General features: G+C 39.5%; 1 protein-coding gene across 1 annotated transcript in view; it reads right to left on the bottom strand.

Moving 5' to 3' along the window:
• The window catches only part of ift172 (intraflagellar transport 172), a 69,474-nt gene that overhangs the window by 15,982 nt on the left and 32,424 nt on the right, over positions 1 to 21,068 (bottom strand). The window contains exons 23-35 of the mRNA XM_051960661.1: positions 20,744 to 20,822; positions 20,468 to 20,588; positions 19,793 to 19,937; positions 16,781 to 16,870; positions 16,493 to 16,590; positions 13,508 to 13,643; positions 11,447 to 11,563; positions 9,793 to 9,935; positions 9,317 to 9,410; positions 8,361 to 8,425; positions 6,909 to 7,089; positions 6,603 to 6,712; positions 2,108 to 2,237 (exon numbers count right to left, since the gene is read on the bottom strand). Coding sequence (XP_051816621.1) covers positions 2,108 to 2,237; positions 6,603 to 6,712; positions 6,909 to 7,089; positions 8,361 to 8,425; positions 9,317 to 9,410; positions 9,793 to 9,935; positions 11,447 to 11,563; positions 13,508 to 13,643; positions 16,493 to 16,590; positions 16,781 to 16,870; positions 19,793 to 19,937; positions 20,468 to 20,588; positions 20,744 to 20,822 — 1,509 coding nt within the window. The remainder of the gene's footprint in view (positions 1 to 2,107; positions 2,238 to 6,602; positions 6,713 to 6,908; positions 7,090 to 8,360; positions 8,426 to 9,316; positions 9,411 to 9,792; positions 9,936 to 11,446; positions 11,564 to 13,507; positions 13,644 to 16,492; positions 16,591 to 16,780; positions 16,871 to 19,792; positions 19,938 to 20,467; positions 20,589 to 20,743; positions 20,823 to 21,068) is intronic.

The raw sequence follows: 21,068 nt of genomic DNA, 5'->3' as shown, positions 1-21,068 counted from the left end.
CACAGAAAAGCAACAAAATTGATAAGCTAAATACAGACTTTTGCTTGACTCAATGAATAATCGCTCATTTTTCAAAACAGTTATTCTGTCATTTACATAAATGATTGTGTTAGCTCCAATAGCTAATATGCTGAAATCTAAATCACCCTTAATGTCAATGTCAATGAATGTTAGCTTTTACTGGTTAATACAAATACAATCAAATTATATTAGACTACATAACATTTAAGCAGTAGTAGGAGGTTAAGGTTTGCCTCTGTCCAGCAAATGTATGTGCTGCCTTAAAAAAAAAACAAGTATTTGGAATAAAGGTTGACATGCATTTTTAGGCTCACTACAGGAAGGAAACATATTGATTCTGACGACCCTGTGATCTTTCCTCAAACACTACCAGGAGATCAAACATTCAATACTCAAATAGAGAAAGTCCTGAGCTGTCACTCATGCTGACGCAACATTTTCTGGGTTAATCAAACTCCCGTGGGGAGAAGAAATTGATCTCCGAGACCCCAGGACCTTTCCTTGAGCCACACAGTGAGACCAAACATTCAAATTTCAAATGATCTGATCTCCATAGCACTTAAGTCAATAACACACTGTGTTTCCTGTGTATCTGCATGCTCCCAGAAGGAGGACATCTATTGATACAAGTGACACAATGACCTTCACCTTCCATCAATGAAAACATTTCTACCCTGTCATCCACCCACTACAGTGTTAAATTTGAACGTTGAGGCTAATTGGTAGACCTGATGGTTTGATGTTTCTGCTTATATGCCAATCAGTCCATTTAATGCTCTTAACATTTGTACATGTTATGATACAGTAACTTGTATTCTGTAGCAGACCATTGACCCAGCAGCATCCGGTTCTTTCTGGCCCAGATACAGCAAAGCATAGGCCCAAACCATGATGCTACCACCACGTTTCAAATGGTTCTTACACTGGAGTGAAGTGTTTTCCTTTCCTGTCAAGCATAATGATCCGTATTTAAACCAAAAACTTCTATTTTTGCCAAACAAAACATTTTCTAACAGCCATCTGGATTGTCCATGTGATCTGTAGATGTTTAGCAAACTGTAGAGGGACAGATATGTTCTTTTTGGACAGCAATGGGTTTCTCTTTGAGGCTCTGCCATGCACATCATTGCAGTGCGGTGTTCTTGTAATGACAGACTCATGAACATTAACATCAGTCAAAATGAGAGAGGCCTTTAGGTGCTAATGAAAGCTAACCTGAGTTCTTTTGTTACATGCCTTGCTCTTAGACTGATGTTTGTCGGTTCATCACTACTGTGGACGGAACAATGTATTTAACATTTCTTCCATTTTACACAGTCTATCTAAATGTGGATTGATGAAGTCCAGTCTCTTTAGAGATGAAACTTTCCAGCACCACGACACCCAGCCAAAACTGCCAGGCAGAGCTGTAGCTGTACTCACAGCCTGCAGCTGGATACTGTCAAAGACAGACCTTTTCATATGATTGCTGCATCATGTGAAGCCTCACGTGTTGTCTTCTTTCTGAATGATCTGCAGTGTTTATTTTATCATAACTTGATGGAGCCGCTACATCAACTGTTCACATCAATCACAGGCAAAACATAAGTCTTTGTGTGGAAATGCTCTGTAGCTACCAGGTTTCTAAGTGTAAACAGTTCTATTTTTAGGATCCACCTTGTGTATTCCTTTTTTAAATATTCAGAAGAACATCTCATGCTGTCACTCGAAAGAAGACACAAACAGGAAACAAAGTCTCCAGATGGACTTAAAGCATGAAAAAGACCCAAGTCAGGAACTTATGTATGTACTCATTAAAATATTTTCACATACTATTTATTACATTTTTAGTCAGAAAAACATTATTGTGGAATTTTCAAAATGAGTCATATTCCTTTAATAAAAATAAACTTAGCAGCTCCATTCTTTTGTGTTGATTTTCTCGAAGGGTTCTCAGTGCATTAGCAGCTGCATGTGAATAGAACTCAAGCAGTCTTTAATCTTTTTAAACATCACCAAAAATTATGCAAACTGTATTAATGCCAGATGGTAATTAACAGCAGGTGTAAAAAATCTTTTACGTAGTCAGAAAGACGTTCAATTTTACCTTCATCCAGCACTTCTCCATCAGGGCAGTGTTGGAGTCGTCCTTCACCTTCAGGTAACACTCAACAGCCCGGGAGTGCTCACCTGACTGCTCCCACTCCCTGGCCTGCTCCAGAATGCCCTCCACACCGCTGAAACCACAAACAAAGTCACACAAAGAGGCCCCAACAAATTCGTTACATTTGAGGCTCATTTGAGAAACTCTTTGATTTCAACTGTCAGAGGAAATAATTCAATCAGATTCAAATCAGTTCTGTTTTACTGTTACACTGGTGTACAACAAAACATAGTGTCGTCATTCCAAAAGAGAAAATTTTGCAGAAAAAAGAAGATGAAAATAAGGAAAAAAGTGCATAAATAATATGTGGTGTACATTGCAAATTAATGTGATATTTCTCAGATTAAGCCACATTTATTCAGTGACTCCACTGTACAATACATGATATTTGTCATCTGTCCATGACTTTTGCTACTGGTTTCATGATACAGCGCTTTAAATGGGGTTAACACAAATACACTACCGATCAAAAGTTTGGGGTCATTTAGAAATCTCCTCAATTTTGAAAGAAACGCTTTTTTTAATGAAGATAACATTAAATTAATCAGAAATACAGTCTAGACATTGTTTATGTGGTAAATGATTATTTTTGGCTGGAAACAGCTAGTTTTTAATGGAATATCTCCATAGGGGTACAGAGGAACATTTCCAGCAACCATCACTCCTGTGTTCTAATGCTACATTGTGTTAGTTAATTGTGTTGAAAGGCTAACTGATGATCAGAAAACCCTTGTTCAATTATGTTAGCACATGAATAAAAGTGTGAGTTTTCATGGAAAATATTAAATTGCCTGGGTGACCTCAAACTTTTGAACGCTTGTGTATGTTCTTTCCAGTCAGGCTGCATTCATTATAGGAAAAACACGCTAAACTGCCACAACATTAAAAGCATCTGATTAATATTGTGTAGGTCCCCCTCGTGCCACCAGAATAGCTCTGACCTGCACAAGATCCACTGAGACCTGGTAGTTGCAAGGTGACTCCTTTGTGAATCAGACTTCTAGCACATTCCACAGATCCTGAATTATATTGAGATCCGGGAAATTAGGAGGCCGAGTCAACACCTTGAACTCCTTGTCATGTTCTTCAAAACATTCCTGAGCAAAGTTTGCAGTGGCAGGGAGCATTGTCCTGCTGAAACAGGCTACTGCTGTCTGGAAATACCCCTGCCAAGAAGAGGTGTACATTGTCTGCAACAATATTTAGGTGGATGCTACATGTCAAAGTAACTGAATAAAGGATCCAAGGTTTCTCAGCAGAACATTGCATAGAGCATTGCATTGCCTCTACCGGTCTGCAGTCTTCCCATAGAGCATCCTGCTGCTATTTTATCCCCAGGTAAATGATGCAGATGTGTCAAACCATCCACATAATGTAAAAAAAAAAAATGTGATTCATCAGACCAGGCCTCCTTCTTCTATTGCTCCATAGTCCAGGATGACTATCAGTGGATGACAGGGGTCAACATGGTTACACTGAAGGGTTGGTGATACACACGTGGACAAAATTGTTGGTACCCCTCAGTTAAAGAAGGAAAAACCCACAATTCTCACTGAAATCACTTGAAACTCACAAAAGTAACAATAAATAAAAATTTATTGAAAATTAAATAATCAAAAACAGCCATTACTTTTGAATTGTTGATTAACATAATTATTTAAAAAAACAAACTAATGAAACAGGCCTGGACAAAAATGATGGTACCTCTATAAAAGATTGAAAACTATTTGACCAGAGTGACATGATTAACTCAGGTGTGTCATTTAATTGACATCACAGGTGTTTCCAAACTCATAATCAGTCAGTCTGCCTATTTAAAGGGAGACAAGTAGTCACCCTGCTGTTTGGTGAAAAGGTGTGTACCACACTGAACATGGACAACAGAAAGCGAAGGAGAGAATTGTCCCAGGACATCCGAAAAAAAATTATAGACAAACATCTTAAAGGTAAAGGCTATAAGACCATCTCTAAACAGCTTGAAGTTCCTGTGACAACAGTGGCTCATATTATTCAGAAGTTCAAGACCCACGGGACAGTAGCCAACCTCCCTGGACGTGGCCGCAAGAGGAAAATTGATGACAAATTGAAGAGACGGATCGTTCGAATTGTATCCAAAGAGCCCAGAGCAACCTCCAAAGAAATTAAAGGTGAACTCCAAGGCCAAGGTACATCAGTGTCAGATCGCACCATTCGTCGTTGTTTGAGCCAAAGTGGACTTCATGGGAGACGACCAAGGAGGACACCACTGCTGAAAAAAACTCATAAAAAAGCCAGACTGGAATTTGCAAAAATGCATGTTGACAAGCCACAAAGCTTCTGGGAGAATGTCCTTTGGACAGATGAGACCAAACTGGAGCTTTTTGGTAAGGCACATCAACTCTATGTTCATAGACTCAAAAACCAAGCATACGAAGAAAAGAACACTGTCCCTACGGTGAAACATGGAGGAGGCTCAGTAATGTTTTGGGGCTGCTTTGCTGCATCTGGCACAGGGTGTCTTGAAAGTGTGCAAGGTACGATGAAATCTGAAGACTATCAAGGCATTCTGGAGAGAAATGTGCTGCCCAGTGTCAGAAAGCTTGGTCTCAGTCGCAGGTCATGGGTCTTCCAACAGGACAACGATCCAAAACACACAGCCAAAAACACCCAAGAATGGCTGAGAGAAAAGCGTTGGACTATTCTAAAGTGGCCTTCTATGAGCCCAGATCTGAATCCCATTGAACATATGTGGAAGGAGCTGAAACGTGCCATTTGGAGAAGACACCCATCAAACCTGAGACAACTGGAGCTGTTTGCTCATGAGGAGTGGGCCAAAATACCTGTTGACAGCTGCAGAACGCTCATTGACAAATACAGAAATCGTTTAATTGCAGTGATTGCCTCAAAAGGTTGTGCAACAAAATATTAAGTTATGGGTACCATCATTTTTGTCCAGCACTATTTCATTAGTTTGTTTTTTTAAATAATTATGTTAATCAACAATTCAAAAGTGATGGCTGATTTTGATTATTTAATTTTCAATAAATTTTTATTTACTGTTACTTTTGTGAGTTTCAAGTGATTTCAGTGAGAATTGTGGGTTTTTCCTTCTTTAACTGAGGGGTACCAACAATTTTGTCCACGTGTGTATGTTCTCACACCTTACTATTATAGCAGCATTAAGGTTTTTAGCAGTTTTTGCTACAGTAGCATCTGTGGTATTGGAACACAATGGCCAGCCTTTAATCCCCACTTGATTCATTGAGCGTTGGGCATCTATGGTTCTGCCGCTGGTTCACTGATCTGTCTTTTCGTGGACCACTTTTGGTAGCTACTAGCATACCACAACCACTCACCAGGGTCAGCCATTTTCAAGTTATTTCGATGGCAAGACAACTGAGTCAGAATATCGTCAAAATGGTGAGTGGTCTCTCAGATCCTCATGCTGCTCATTTTCCATCAATTTTAGGAAGTGACTGTCACTGCCTAATATATCCCATCTCTTGAAAATCCTATTGCAAGAAGATGATCCGTGTTATTCAGCATCACTCAGTGGTTTTAATGCTGTGGTTCGTGAGTGTACATTTAGATACGTTGACTACACAGGTCACACTTTCTGGCAGGAATCACGTCCACAGTTCACTTTCAAAATCACTTAACATTCAATATTTACTTTCCTCCACCTCTTCCTTGTTCATAATCTCTGACTTTGTCACAAGCTCACAAGTCAGTGAGCTTAAACCTGCGTTCACTGGAGCTGAAGGGATCATCTATCTTCACAGGCTTGCACATGTCCATAAGAAAGGCGAAGACTTGCAGTTGTCTGAAGCCTGAGCTGTAAACTCTGCAGAAATAATTCAGCATTTTCTCTCTTTTACCCTCTTTTTCATTCGTTGCCATTGGTAACTTTTGATGTCCCCCCCCCCACAAGTCATTAAAGAGGGAGAAGCGATGGGAGAAGGATAAGAGCTGCATGCTGCTGGTTTGCTAGCTAACGAGCTGTTCCTTGTTGGGAGTTTCAATTTGGGATAACATGTGAGTTGTGTTTTAATAAAGCATCAAACTGGCTCTTTGTGCATAGATTATGTTGGTGGGCTGCTGAGGAGAAGCTGTGAAAGGTTCATAGTGAGTTTGTGGTGATTTGAGTCTGTTTAAAAGTCGAAGTACACAGAGACACAGCAGAGGAGAGCTGTTCATGTGATCTCACTGTTAAAATAATGTCCCACAAATAATGAGTCCAGTCGAAGGCTTTTGACATCTGCTGTTGTAACTACATCAAGCTCGAGCTTCAGTCATGCTTTTCTTGCCATTTGAGCCAGGCTTTCTTTAAATTTGCCATTTGTAAACTAAGAAAACTGAAAACAAAGATAAAACTAGTGATCACTAATGGATTAAAATAAAGTACAATTACAAGAAAGGAGGCACGTTTATTTCCTGTAGTTTTTGGTGTTTATCTCACCGGATTCCCTTCTTGGAAGTCTCCCTCTCGTACTCCTCTTGGAGCATGGACAGCTTGTTGGGAAGATACTCCTTACAAATCCGCATGGCATCACTCCACATGTCTGCATCCTGATTGGCAGAAATATGCAAAATATATGGAATAAATAAAAGAACATAAAGGAGATGATCAAAGTGTGACTGATTTTATTTTACAACCTGCCATTTCAGACAAATCTTTTAAGGAATTTTTAAAGCAAATTTAACAACTCTTTCCTTGATTTTTCTTTTTTTTTATTGTCTAAAATTAGTTTTGCTTTGGAGTTACCTTGTAGTATTTAACGGCCAGTTCGGGTCTCTGAGCTCGGAGCAGGAAAGCTTCAGATTTCTGGAAATCTTTCTGTTCAAAGCAGAACTTGGCTTGACCAACCAGAACCTCAGACACACTCTCTGGATCGTGGCCCTCAGCCACCCGCTGTGCACTGGCCCAGTCCTTGTTGTGGACATACCTGGAACAGTTCACAGACACACACTCACACACAGATATATCCAAGAAACCAAAACCTAAAAATGAGCTTTTTTTTAGGATTAGTCAAAATCCTTTGTATGTTTTCCTAAATGGCTTTTACTAAGTCCTAGAAAAGGGACATGGACTTTGAATAAATTGAGTTTCCTAGCGTCGTGAAATGCCCTAACAGCAGCAGTGACCAGGTTGAAAATGAATATTACAGCATGTGATAATGTTTGGAGCAGTGCGCACAACGTGTTTATATAAACTGCTGAGTTAAATACATGAGCAATATGAACCTCCATCAATCATCAGCATCAACTTCCTGTATCCGCATCAGTGGTGGAGGAAGTATGAGATGTAAGTACAAAAAGCAAAGCACTTAATGGAAAAATGACACCTGCTACCGATACTGTTGTACTGTATTTCTACATCAGTGTAGTTAGGTAGGCTGAGATGGAACTATTTATAGAACACTATAAATAACCTGTTATCAATTCCCATGCAGATTAGTTGATCACATGACTGCTCGGTTTGTATAACTTTAGAAAATAGTGGAATAAAATGACTAAATAACAGTTTATATATCAGTAAATACTATATGATTTTATAAATCCATAATACACTACCATAAAAAAGTTTGGGGTTACTTAGAAATGTTCTCATTTTTGAAAGAAAGGCATGTTTTTCTTTTTATGAGGATAACATTAAATTAATCAGAAATAGTCTAGACATTGCTAATGTGGTAAATGACTATTCTAGCTGGAAATGGCTGATTTTTTGATGGAATATCTACATAGAGGTACAGAGGAACATTTCCAGCAACCATCACTCCTGTGTTCTAATGCTACAATGTGTTAGCTAATGGTGTTGAAAGGCTAATTGATGGTTAGAAAACTCTTGTGCAATTATGTTAGCACATGAATAAAAGTGTGAGTTTTCATGGAAAACATGAAATTGTCTGGGTGACCCCAAACTTCTGAACAGTAGTCTGAATGATCATATTTTATAACCTCCTCATGTGGTTCGTACGTATAATCTTAATTTGTAAAGTATCTATATTGCTGTCAACTTCAGCTCACTCTGAAATGTAGAATGAAAATACTTAAGTAAAGTACAAGTACCTTAAATCTGTACTGCCACCAATATTCCACATTCCACCTTCAAGCTGACATAAATCTCTTCTAAGTTCTAACAAGTCGTGTTCAGCTGACAGTAACGCAGAGTTGAATGTGTTCATTTGGTCAGAAAATCATCATCTCCAGTACTCACATAAACACAGCTTCTTTGGGTTTCCCTGCTTTGATGAACTCCGCCTCGGCCTCAGGAAACTTTCCCTGCAAGATAAAACCATAACAGAATTCAGGATAAACCCTACTTAAATTGTACTTATCAGCAGTGGCTTCAACATTTTCCGTGACAGAAAGTGTGAGCAGAAACTGAGCATTACTGATGTTACTGAGCCGTAGCAGTGAAGGATCAAATTTACAGCACTGTTAATAAGAGAAGAATGATGGACTGTTCTACAGCTCTACAGTTTCATTTAGCAGACACTTTTATCCAAAGCGAGCATCTGAGACTAAATGCAACACAAGCAAGGATGTAGTCAAGAGAAAACAACCTGGATAAGTGCCATGAAACATGTTCAAGGGTGATAATAGGACCTTGGTGCCTACAGGCAGTCTGCAGCCTGTCAAGTGCAGAGGTGTTCAATGAAGAGCTGGGTTTTTAGTCTTTTCTTACAGACTGAGAGTGACTCTGCAGATCGAAAAGAGTTTGGTAACGCGTTCCACCACCGGGGAACCACAGAGGAGAAGAGTCTAGCTATCGACCAGTCCTGTTGTGGTAGTTGTATCAGGAGCCTTTTCTTGGTAGTGAGTGAGAGGAAGTGTCGACCTGAATGAGAAAGTTCAAGTAGGCGGGATTGTTGAAAACATATTCTGTTGGGAGCCGGCTTTCCCCTGTGCTGTGTAAAGAAAAGACGGTTTTATGAGCCTGATCTCATTTAGATGTTTTGACTCATCATTTCATAACTTTAAGAGGATGGAAACCAGGCCTTTCAGTTTCTGACTGCTCCTTAAGTGAAGGACACTGAGGATAAACTGAACAATTTTCCCTGGACACACTGCGGTTTTACAGCAAATATTCATAAGCACATACATTTGACCATGGCATGTACATAGATAGCAGAGAGGTGACTCTTTGTAGTGGAGCTGCAGTGGACGTACCTCATCTTCCAGGTATATGGCATGCTTGAGGTGGATCTCAGGAATCTTTTCCTTACATGAAAGCCGGGCCAAATCAAAGGCAAAATCAAAAGAGCTGGAGAGAAGAGGGAACATTTATATATATTTATATGGATGAATGGCCTAAGAACCTAAATAACAAGCTTATAAGAACCAGAACATACTTTGCTTGATTTATTGGCTACTTGTGTTTTCCTCCTGACATATTTAGCCTGGAAAATTCACAGAAACCTACACTATGGGACTCACCAACTAACATGACTGTGAGATGCTCTACAATTAGCATCAGCTCCCTGAAGCTTTACAAAGAAAGTCGATTCTTGTACATTTGAAGCAAATAATTTATGGCCATTTGCTTTTTGGAGCTCCTTCCAGCCAGAACAAGTAATAAACCACCTTGAATGAGAGGAGAATTGTCAACAGAGTGTAACATTTCTGTGCGTTGTGATGATGCTCACAAGTTATTTGAAGCAGACTCAATGGCGTAGTCCAGCAGACCAAACTTGTTGAGCAGCTTGACGGCAGCCTCTCCTCCCAGACTCCTGGCCCACAGGTAGGCCACCTGCTTCTGGGCTCCTGCACCTCCGTGGTTCTTTGCCACCTGTGTGTACACAAAATAGTTGCATTTCTTTGATTATCTGCTTTACAAAATTGAAAAAAATGGAATTAATATGCACACTATTTTTTTTCAAATGCTCACATATTTTACAAATATCAGGAAAAAAGGGGGCTTTATGTGTACAGCTAGCTGACATATTGCTTTCCTGTATATAGTTTTTGAGCCATGTTGCATTTATGTCATTGATTAGGAATAACCGTGACGTCACCCGTTGATGAAGCCCGGATTTTGCTACTTCCTGGTCGCCGTTTTGGATTTTTTGGAGCCAGTGACGTAAAAAGCGTCATCAAACAGACTGGACCGGAGAGCAACTAGGGGCAGGATTGGCTGAGGACTCTCTTATCCCGCCCACGTTTTGCCGCAGAGGCTTCTGTTGCTGTCTATCAAGTATAGCCACGCCCCCTGGCTCCGCCAACTTTAACGATTTATTTAAAATTCAGTATTGATTTATTTTAAGATTGGCCACCTGATCTCTCATTTTGACCATGAAAACTAACGGGGAAAAAATCCTGAGCTGTAGAAAATCAGTCTATCAAATTTTATTTTTTCCAAAAATGAATTGGGGTCTATGGAGAAAAAGCTTTTTGGAGCCAGCCCTAGCGGACGGTGTGATATTGCAAGTTTTTGACACTTCCGGGTTGGCTTCAATTCTAGAGCCAGATGCTACGTCCATTATATATACAGTCTATGTTAGGAATGTTGACTTCCCTCTAAATCCTTTTTGTTGTGTTCTGTAGTTTAGCTGAGAAGTCCTAGAATATTTGTCCAGGGACTGTTGATCGATCATGACTTCTCAGTTGCGGCAAGAAGGACTGCGTTTTGTTTCTTTTACAGGATCTGGTGCAAACAGCTTCTTTTGGCAAACATTTTGAATGTGATATGTAGAATGAAGCAATTATGATAAAATACCACTTTTATATTTTTTAACAGTTGAAAATATGACAGATTTTTCTGTTTTTGAAGAAACCATAAATGCCTTTCAAATCTACCAGTGAGGTTTTGGCTTCAGACAGTTAAAACGGACAATATTTATAAGTGAAATGCACTTTGCACTTAAAACAATTTCGCAAGATTCATTACAGAAACAGTGTGTCATATTTTGTATTAGTCTGGCTCTGTGCCATGTGATTATATTATGATGTCTTACTTAGATGTAGATATGTTTGCCTCAGTGCTCTTTTAAATTCTAAAAGGTCCATTATCTTAATGTGTTCATGGCATCACATAATCAAAAGTCTTTAAACAAAAACTATCAAATATGCTGCAGTGAATAAATGCAGTGGTCTCTCTGTGTGTGTATCACTGACTACATCAGTGGTGTCATTCACTCTACACCAACAAAATGGATAAACAGTTAATATAGATGGACAGTATGGTGTAGAAAGCCTGTGCTGTGTGGGCGAGCATTTAGGCTTCACCAAGCTTTACAGTATTTTGGGCATGTAATGGGATTAACAACAAGCAAGCACACAAAACAAATATGGCGTCTATACCCTGTACGCATCCTCCCACATATCACTGGCTCTGTACATGTTGACTGCAGCCTTCCACTCCTCAGCCTCCATGAAGTGGTACTCTGCTTCGGAGAACCTGGATTCAGCTTGTAACTCCTACAAAAAGCACATTTACAACACATATTTACATAACTTACACACTGTATACGGAAAGGCTTCGTAATCACAGTAATAGTACATAACAAGGGCGCCAAATTAGAGTCAGAATTTAATTGAGAAGCATAATTCATGTCCCTATAGCAATCCCTTTTTCTAACTTGTGACACAGCAAAAAAAAAAAAAAAATGCTGACAAGACTGAAAGCGTTTAGTGATGCAAGATTAGTGGATTTTTTAACAATCTTATTTGCCGCTACTATCTGCAGCTCAGAGACCTGAAAGCGACGATATCTGGACATGATTAAAAGGTTGTAAAATAAATTTGTGTGTGGTCTCAGTGTGGACACTGACGAATGACTGACTATGGGCTTCAAAACTTCCTAATTCAGAGGAAAACTCAGTTCATTATTGTTAGAATATAAAGCAGTGTAAGGCCATTTTCGCTAGATAATTGGACAGCCGCAAAACACACTCATTTGTCTGCTGTTACATTCGAAACAGAGAAGAGATCCAAACCTCCAGAACAAAATATTGCATACAGCTGTAGTGGCGTCCGAACTGGAACGTTGTCTGAGCCTGTTGGAGCTTTTCAAATGAGAAATCTCATCACTGCCTAAATACTGCTGAGCTGTGGAGTAATGGCATCAACCAAGGGACAGTCCTTTTTCACTTTCAAACTGGTATCAGATGAACTACAACTATCAGATGATCTCAGTATTTTTGTTGCTGACACGCTTTCCCTCATCTACAAGTGATTAAATGGGCAAAATAAGTAGATATTAAATATACAGATAATTACAACAAAGAGCTTTTCCTTTCCTTTCCTAATAATTCTTCACTGTGGTTAAGCTTCCTTGTTACAGGCATGAAAAAAGGTGACAGGAAAGTGGTTGATGGCTACAATGTTCTGCGACTGATGCAGCCACACAGGTTGCTGTTAAGTTTACTAACACAAATAGCAGCCTTCAAATCAGGATATTTCTTTCATTCTGGTGAGAAATGTTAAAGGATCAGTTCACAGCTTTTTAGTTCAGTCTTTAGACAATAGTCATGGGATCAAGAAATAGGTTTCCCTTGCGGAACTTGTTCTTGAAATGTATTCATGATAGACAAAACATAAGCAGCTGACATGATGATGGATGCTGGGTGGTCAGCTGACTGAGAGAAGTTTGCCACAAAGATGGTGTTAAGGACAAAGAGACAGTTGGGGTCCAATCAGAGAGTAATGGAACTAAGTGACTCAATGTAGAGGTGTCCCCTAACATTAACAGACTGGGGAAAAAAGGGACAACTAGGCTGAGACGTATAGTAGATCAAAATTCCTGAATTTGAGGGTAACTTCAACGTATGTGTACTAAAATCCCATCTATGTAAGCTTGGGCTATGCAAAAATATCACAAAAAGTTTATCTGAAGTTAACGTGAGGCTGCAGCAGTCTGTTGTCCAAAGTTAGTGTCCACTTTCCGTGAAATCCCCGTCTTTGGTACCATCCCTCCACTGTGGCTTAACGAGGAAATTTAATACTGAAAAGACCATAACTGTAGAAGATGGCCAGTTGTGCAACTCAGATGGCTGAAGCTCTAAATATTAGCTTTAGATAAAGTTGTGAATACATTTTTCACAGAATGAGGACTGTGGGAGCATGGAGCAGGAGGAAGGATTACAGCGAGAAAACCTGTTTCGATGATCATATGAGAACCTGGCTATTGTTTGAACAGAGACTATGAGCTGATCCTTTAAGTTAACTGCTCCTGGCGGCTTCTGTGTTGACTGATTTCCCAACAAGAAACCAGCTAATGTGAATGAAAGAGGTGAAACAGCACGGAAATACAGTTCGACGAGGGGGCTAATTAACGGCTGAACTTTCAGGACTTTAACTTCATTTCTTGTGATCAGTGTTGGTGTTGAAACTCCATTATCAGCCCACTGCAGTTTGCTGTACCTTGGCCAGGTGGACGTGAGTCTCAGCCAGCAGTTCAGGGTGATGTTTGGCCACCAGACGAATAACATCATCAAACATCCGGTTCTTCTTGTACATGGTGATGGCGAGGTCAGGCTGCTTCACTGTAGCAAATAGCCTGTATGCACACACACACACACAAACTCAGGCCACCATTAGATAATAATCTCTTCACTTATTGTATGTAAGTAAAGCAGACAGAGGTCTTATTTACAATCTTCCATTTGAAAGCAATTAAAAACAAAAATAAAAAGTATGTGGCTTGCATTTGACATTGTTTTTATCCTGCTGTAATTAACCCTCCTGTTGTCCTCATTTACGGGCAGCAAAAAATTATGCTTCCTTGTCTGAAAAAAAATCCAGCAAAAAAAAAGATTCCCTGAATTTGTTTTTAAAAATTACAAAATCTTCAGGAAGAAAATTCCAAAAATTCCTTCAAGGTTTCCCTTAAAAGTTTTATTTTAAAAAAAAATCTCCAAATTTGGCAAAAAAATAAAGATTTAAAAAATAAAATAAATAAAAATTGTAAATAGTTTCAAAAAATTAATAAAAATATTCCACAAAAATCATAAAAATATCTAAAGTGCTTACATATATATCAGTAAAAGTTCTAATATTTTCTTTAAGAACATTCGGAAAAAAATCAACCAAAATCCAGCGAATTTCACTTTATCAGAATGAATGCAGGGACAACTCATTTGTTGTTTTCAATTTATAATTTGCTGATGATACAGTGATTGTTTATTTACATTTTATTGAAATAAAATAGGACCACACTAAGCATCACAGCGCATGAATGGCTTTGCTAACTGGTGTCACGCTAATTTTCGACAGCACATCTCTTTTTTCTGTCTTTAAAAACACAGAAAATCTCAGGGCAGTTTCCCAGCCTGTACTTGAACCGAGGTACAATCTCTTAGAGTACAGCAAGTTTAAGTAATGAAAATACATCTAGAATGGAGGGTGTCCCTGTGAGAGTTTAATCCATAAATGCAATGCAGGTACCTTTTTACTCACAGCAAAATACAAACCAAACCTTATTGCTATGTTATTATCAGTTTATTTAAAAAGGGACCATGTACAATATTATACATAAATGTTTCCATTTGATGCATTGTACCAGAGTTAGCTTTAAGCTAATTTTCATCTGCAGTCCCTTAGCAGGTCACAATAAAACATCGGCCTCCAGCAGCCAATGCTGTGAACTACTATTAATGTGGTTATTTGGGTCAATCAGGAATTGGAGGACATTTGGGCTTCACATTTTTTGAAAAACAAACCTTCTCTTTTACAGTTTTCTGCTATATATTCATCAATAATAGATCACAAACTATCAAAGGTTTGATTGGCTCAGCTTACACATCGGTGGCAAAAATTTTATTCCACGTTTTATTTGTTGTTTGCTAACCCTGTTCTAATCACAGTAACAGGGTTGCTAATCCATGCTAATGTTAGCTTTTTCTCAGGAGCAGAAGGCAGATATTTAGCTAGCTGCTACTGCTGACCAAGAGGACGAACTTACAGGTGGAAAAAAGTAAAGAAAAAAGCAAAAAGAATTTCCTCTTATCCCACACTGTTTTATGATGTCAGTTCCGGCGTATTATGTGATTGGCTGTTTTCTTCTTCCATCCATCCATTCTCTATACACCGCTTTATCCTCATTACGGTCGTGGGGGTGCTGGAGTCTATCCCAGCTGACTCGGGCAAAGGCAGGGGACACCCTGGACAGGTCACCAGTCTGTCGCAGGGCTACATATACAGACTAACAATCACACACACATTCACACCTACGGGCAATTTAGAATAATCAATTAACCTCAACATATTTTTGGATTGTGGGAGGAAGCTAGCCTAGCCACGCTAGACCCATGTTTTTGAAGGCACAAGGGTCTTGGCACGCTCGACAGGGAGGGAGGCGGGCTAAAAGGTTGTCTATCAAATCACTCTGCAGCAGTTGGGTAGGTATACAACCAATCAGCGCAATGAATAGGCTCCTAGAGTGCCGGAAATCAGAGGATGCGGTAGTTCGGTGAAGCCTTATTTATACAGTCAATGGGTGAAGCTCAAGTATATTACAGACATGTAAACAGAAAGATTATTCAGAGTCGGTGCTAATGGAGCTCAACGACTGTTGTCGTTTTTGTTGTCGACCCTGGCAGAGAATTAAATTCGTTGCCGTGTGTTGTCTAGTGTGGCTAGGCTAGTTGTTTCCGGTTGTTTCTGTCAGAATTGTCGCGCCTCTGTCGTCACTTAGTTACGCCCGCCTTCTGACTCTACACTTCATGGTGATTTGTCCGGCCAGTTTTAGGAGAATCCAGCCTCGAGCCTTATGGAGGGTAACTAGACCCACCGTGGCAGAGAATTAAATTCGTTGCCGTGGGTTGTCTAGCGCGGCTAGGCTAGGAGGAAGCCAGAATACCCGGAGAAAACCTACGCATGCACAGGGAGAACATGCAAACTCCATGCAGAGAGATCCCAGGCCCACCCCAGGATTCGAACTGGGATCTTCTTGCTGCAAAGCAAAAGTGCTAACCACTACACCACTGTGCGGCCCTTTTTTCTTCTTCTACCAGATAAAAACTTTCCAGTAACAGGGTTGTTGTGAAACACGTACCAATCATAATAATTATTTAAAATAACATGTTGATTAAAAATGTTTTCCCACAGAGACACCAATGAAAAAATAATACCAAAAAAAAAAAGGAGATTTAAGTTTAATTTCAACTGTTTTATTTGAGAATAAATTTTGGCCATCAGGTTGGTGGGACAAGAAAAAAATGGCCTTTTAGGGGCAACTCCAGACATATTTGGTATTTTTAGAAACATTTTCACACATTAGATATGATCTCAGGACAAGTAAATTTACACAACAACTACCTGTTTTAGTATCTTGTACACGGAGTATTTGAAATTTGAAGGGTGGGACAGAAATGTCCTCCAATTCTGGAATGACCTGTTTGCATTTACCTCTCAGCCTCCTTGAACTTCCCGTCTCTCTCCAGCTCCTGAGCTCTGCTGATGTACAGAGCCATCACCTCTTCCTCTGTCATACATGTAACTGCCAGCTGTACAGAAAACACATTGAGTGGCGGTGCAATTATCATTAGATTTGACATTAGGGCTGCATCGTGCATAAATACATTTTCCAGGAAGAGTCGATGTAATATGCAGGTTAATATGAACTGAGAAAAAACTCAACATTTGAATCCTTGGCACTTCAAACAAATGTCGTTGTTTAAGTGTGTCCACACTGACCTTGTGAGCCTCCTCCCAGCGTCCTGCTGTGGTGTACATGTCTATGGCATCTTTAATGTGACCTCCTTTCACAAACAGCTGCTCTGCCACCTACAGGCCAAAAAGAAAACAAGATACATACAATCTGCAACAACATCTTATTCCACAATTATTTATATTTCATTGAATATTACAAATTTTGAAAGCACACCTAGGACTATAAAAACTTAATCTAAATTCATTAAACACCATCACACAAAATTAATATAATGACAAACCTTTTCTGCAGTGCAAACAAACAAAAAAGCAATTAGAAAACAGCTCCGAGAACAGATAACCACTACTACTAACATATAGAGTAGTGTGATTCGTTGCCTGAGTGTGTAACAAGTTAATGGAAGAATTTAGGAGAGATTTGAGAGAAGACAAAGGGAAGCGCCTTCCGCTTTACCGCGAATAGATTTTTGCTACATAAAGGCAAAAGAATCTGTCATAACACCGGCTTCAACCGGTTGTTTGCCATTCTGATTAAAAACGTTTAGCCATTGTTTTCCGGCATAGTTTTTCTATAGATATCACAGGTGTGCGCTTCCTCATTGTTTATAGTTTGCACAGAATTTCACTTTCCTGCAACTTCCACAAGTTGGAGAGCAAAGAGCTTGTTATCTTAATTACTTTCTGTGAATATGCCCATAGAGCAATCTGACTGAAATAGGCTGCTATTTTCAGAGGCTGGCAGTCTGTGGAGGCTGTTTGGCTCAGCTGAGCTCATCAGAATAAGCACAGCACACTGCGCCTCGCCACCATCATCTCTCCTCTTTGTATTTGTACCAGATTTCTCTCGTTATCTTCTCCTTCTCAACACTCGTGCATTTTTGGTATTTATTAAAATTGTTGTTACAGCCACCAAACTTGTCATTTTTGCCAAAGCACCCTCGAGCAAACGCGGCCCACAAGGTCCACAGAGACAACGCAAAAGTTAAAACTGGCAGCTGACCTTGTGTGTATAAATATATATATATGTACGTGTGTGTCATGACTGACTGCACATATCCCTGAGAGAGGTGCAAAAATTGATTGCCAGTGGCAAAATGTCACAGCCTACTTTATCCCTCTGGCTGTCTCCATTTTAATGTCCAATGAGGAGTTCAGGGAGCAAAAACCAAACTCATGTGCTGACCTAAACACAATGAACGTTACCTACATTTAGCATAACGTAAAGAATATTAATGGGAAGTAAGTCCAATTGATTAACACAAAGCCAAGTTAGGTGACCACTGCTAACATGCTTGGTGTCTATGAGCACATTTGGAAAAAAATCTTCTTATAAACATTCAGCAGATAATGAACATTGCAAGACATCATCAGAGCCATATCTCTGATCATCTAATAAGCAAAAAGTCAAACTTTCACTTTCTGTTTGTTTCACTGTTTACCCACTATTGGCTGACTTTGTCTGGTGTCCATCTAGTGCTATGCAGATAGCGTGCAGAGGGTTTTACTTTATCAGTGAAAATGACTTCTTGGTGCTGGATACACAGCTGAAGGGTGAGATAATAATAACAGAAAAAAATTATGGCCAGTAAAAAAAAAACAGATAAAAATGCTCTGTGTGAGTCAGTCAGCTGAAATATTTTCAGAAGTCCATTCATTTCAGCAACAATTTCTACACTGTATGTAGTGTGTATATGTATATATATATATATATATATATATATATATATATATATATATAACAACATTAAATTAATCAGAAATACAGTCTAGACATTGTTAATGTGGAAAATGATCATTCTAGCAGGAAACAGATGGTTTTTAATAGAATATCTCCATTGAGGTACAGAGGAACATTTCCAGCAACCATCACTCCTGTGTTCTAATGCTACATTGTGTTAGCTAATGGTGTTGAAAGGCTAACTGATGATTAGAAAACCCTTGTGCAATTATGCTAGCACATGAATCAAAGTGTGAATTTTCATGGAAAACATGACAGTGTCCGGGTGACCCCAGGCTTTTGAACGGCAGCGTATATGGTGATTTATGAACAAAAAAATATTTAAAAAATACTCATTATTCAAGATTTCCATTTCTGCCTAATGCCAGTGGCTGGACTGTACCACCTGCTCCTGGGGGTGTCAGATCCAGTCCCGCAAGTACATTATGTTTTATGTCGGACATTTGACCATGCAATATTTTACTTGGTACACTATGTGTTAGGATGTAAGAAAATGCTATAATATATTGTTTATTGTATATGGAGGGCGGTAATGCCAAAAAGGCTTTTAAAAGGTTGATACTCTGTTTTGAGTTGGAACGACAACAACAACATAAAGATAACGGGCCTACGCTGGTGTATGGCTGCAGGATATGACTTATGTTCTCATCCATCCCCAAACCCTCCAAAAACCCGGTAGCCAATGAATTATTGTCAAGTCTTTGGCTGGCTCTAGGCTCTTCACCCAGCACAAATATCACAGTCCAACCACAAAACACACAAGTGGAAATTTAGAATATTGAGTCATTTTTCGTTTCTGCTCCAAAATCTAATTCAACTCAAATGTGAACAATTAAAAAAATTAAACTGAGAGACTATCATCCATTTGTGGAGTAATAAAAAATGCATAATTGAAGTTTCAAACCCACTTTTCATTTGATTCATTTTGATGGTGTCGACTTAACTCCCACGTGTTACACGGATCCCAAACAACACATCATTTGAAAAGAGAGGAATCAGCAAATGGAGGGGAATGCTCGAAACATTGGAGCCTCCCAGTTAAAAACACACACTTTACTTTAGGCAACTGAGCGAGAGCACACCTTATTTTAAATCCATGCACCTCTTTGTGAACAGAAAACCCCACAGTAGATCCAAAGTGATTTATAAAATGGTGTATTGGTTCTGTTCACCTGCAATCACTGAGATGTTACAGGATGAGCTGTTAAACAATCCCCCCCCCCACTCCTCTTTTCATTTCTTCACCTTCTTAACACTTTCATCCATCTTTTTCTTTTCTCCCCCTCCTCCTCTCTCACCTCATACTCCTGCATGGAGGCGTAGTACTGAGCTATCTTCATGTAGTATTTCCCTGCCGATGAGTCCTCCTGTAACTCCAGGATATGGACGGCTTTCTTCCACTGGCGAGCTGCGATGGCCGCCTCGATCGCTTTGAGGGAGCAGCTGAGAGGAAGACGACATAAACATTTCACAGTGCTGGAGTGCGACTGGTTTGTGCATCCACGAAATTCATCAAAAGAACTTTATGTGCGAAATGTCGACTGCGTTGTTGATGCTAGGTACGTTCCTCCATCAAACTGTTTAGACAGGGCACTTTGGGTTTAGGGTAGAGTTAAAATACTTCTTAAAACTTTTTCTGGCTACAGAAATGATCAACAAAAGAGGTATTTTTAACACCTCAGATCCTGGAGAGTCTTCTAGCATCTCACAGCGGAAATGAATGTGTTTCAGGTTGGAGAAAATAGGAAATCTGGCCGCTGATTACCTGTCATTGTTTGGTATTTTTGGGCATTAACATAGCCACATTTAAAGATAGCTCTTCTCAACTCTCTATCATGGTCCTGGTGATGATTTAAAGAATTGTTGGCCATCTCTGTTGGATTGTTTTCTACGTGTCATCTTTCCTCCTCTCCATCTGTCCATATCTTTGTCTCTTCACTCGTCTCCCTCCATCCCTCCTCTACACCACGTACCCTGCTTCAATGAAGTGGTTGATGGCAGCGTCCATCTGTTTCTGCTGGACGAGGTAGTCTCCCCAGGCCTCCTCCAGTTTCACCACCTCGGCAGGGAAGGCAACACGAGCCAGCTCCACCGCTACGGGAAGGCAGGAAGGAGAAACTTTATCCTCAGATATGTCTACTAAATAGCAGCACACACCACAAGATTGAAACACTGATGTAGATGCACCCTAAAATTACACAAAAGTGAAGTTGTGAAACAGGTTTGTACATGCTACGTTACACTTTTACCTTTCCTGAAAGCACCTCCTTTGCAGTAGCACTCCAAAGCCCTCTGGTTGTTCCTGATCTTCTCGTACAGATCTCCTGCCTGGTCCAAAGCAACAGACATTCTTTCGTCAAAACAATTTGATATTTATAACAATTAAAATATTTCAGAATTAGTCCTTCTTGCCTGCAATACATGGAACATTTCAAATTCTGAATTTCTTACACATACTTTGCTGTACATGGGGTTCATTGATGGGAATGTCACCATATACAGTGGTAAAGAATATATGGACATGTTCTTTTTTTTATAATCTTAGACTGTTTTTCATAGTTTGGTCATGACACT

The sequence above is a fragment of the Acanthochromis polyacanthus genome, chromosome 16 (genome assembly GCF_021347895.1).
Source record: "Acanthochromis polyacanthus isolate Apoly-LR-REF ecotype Palm Island chromosome 16, KAUST_Apoly_ChrSc, whole genome shotgun sequence".
Taxonomy (NCBI): Eukaryota; Metazoa; Chordata; class Actinopteri; family Pomacentridae; genus Acanthochromis; species Acanthochromis polyacanthus.
This window is presented reverse-complemented; position numbering and strand designations above follow the sequence as displayed.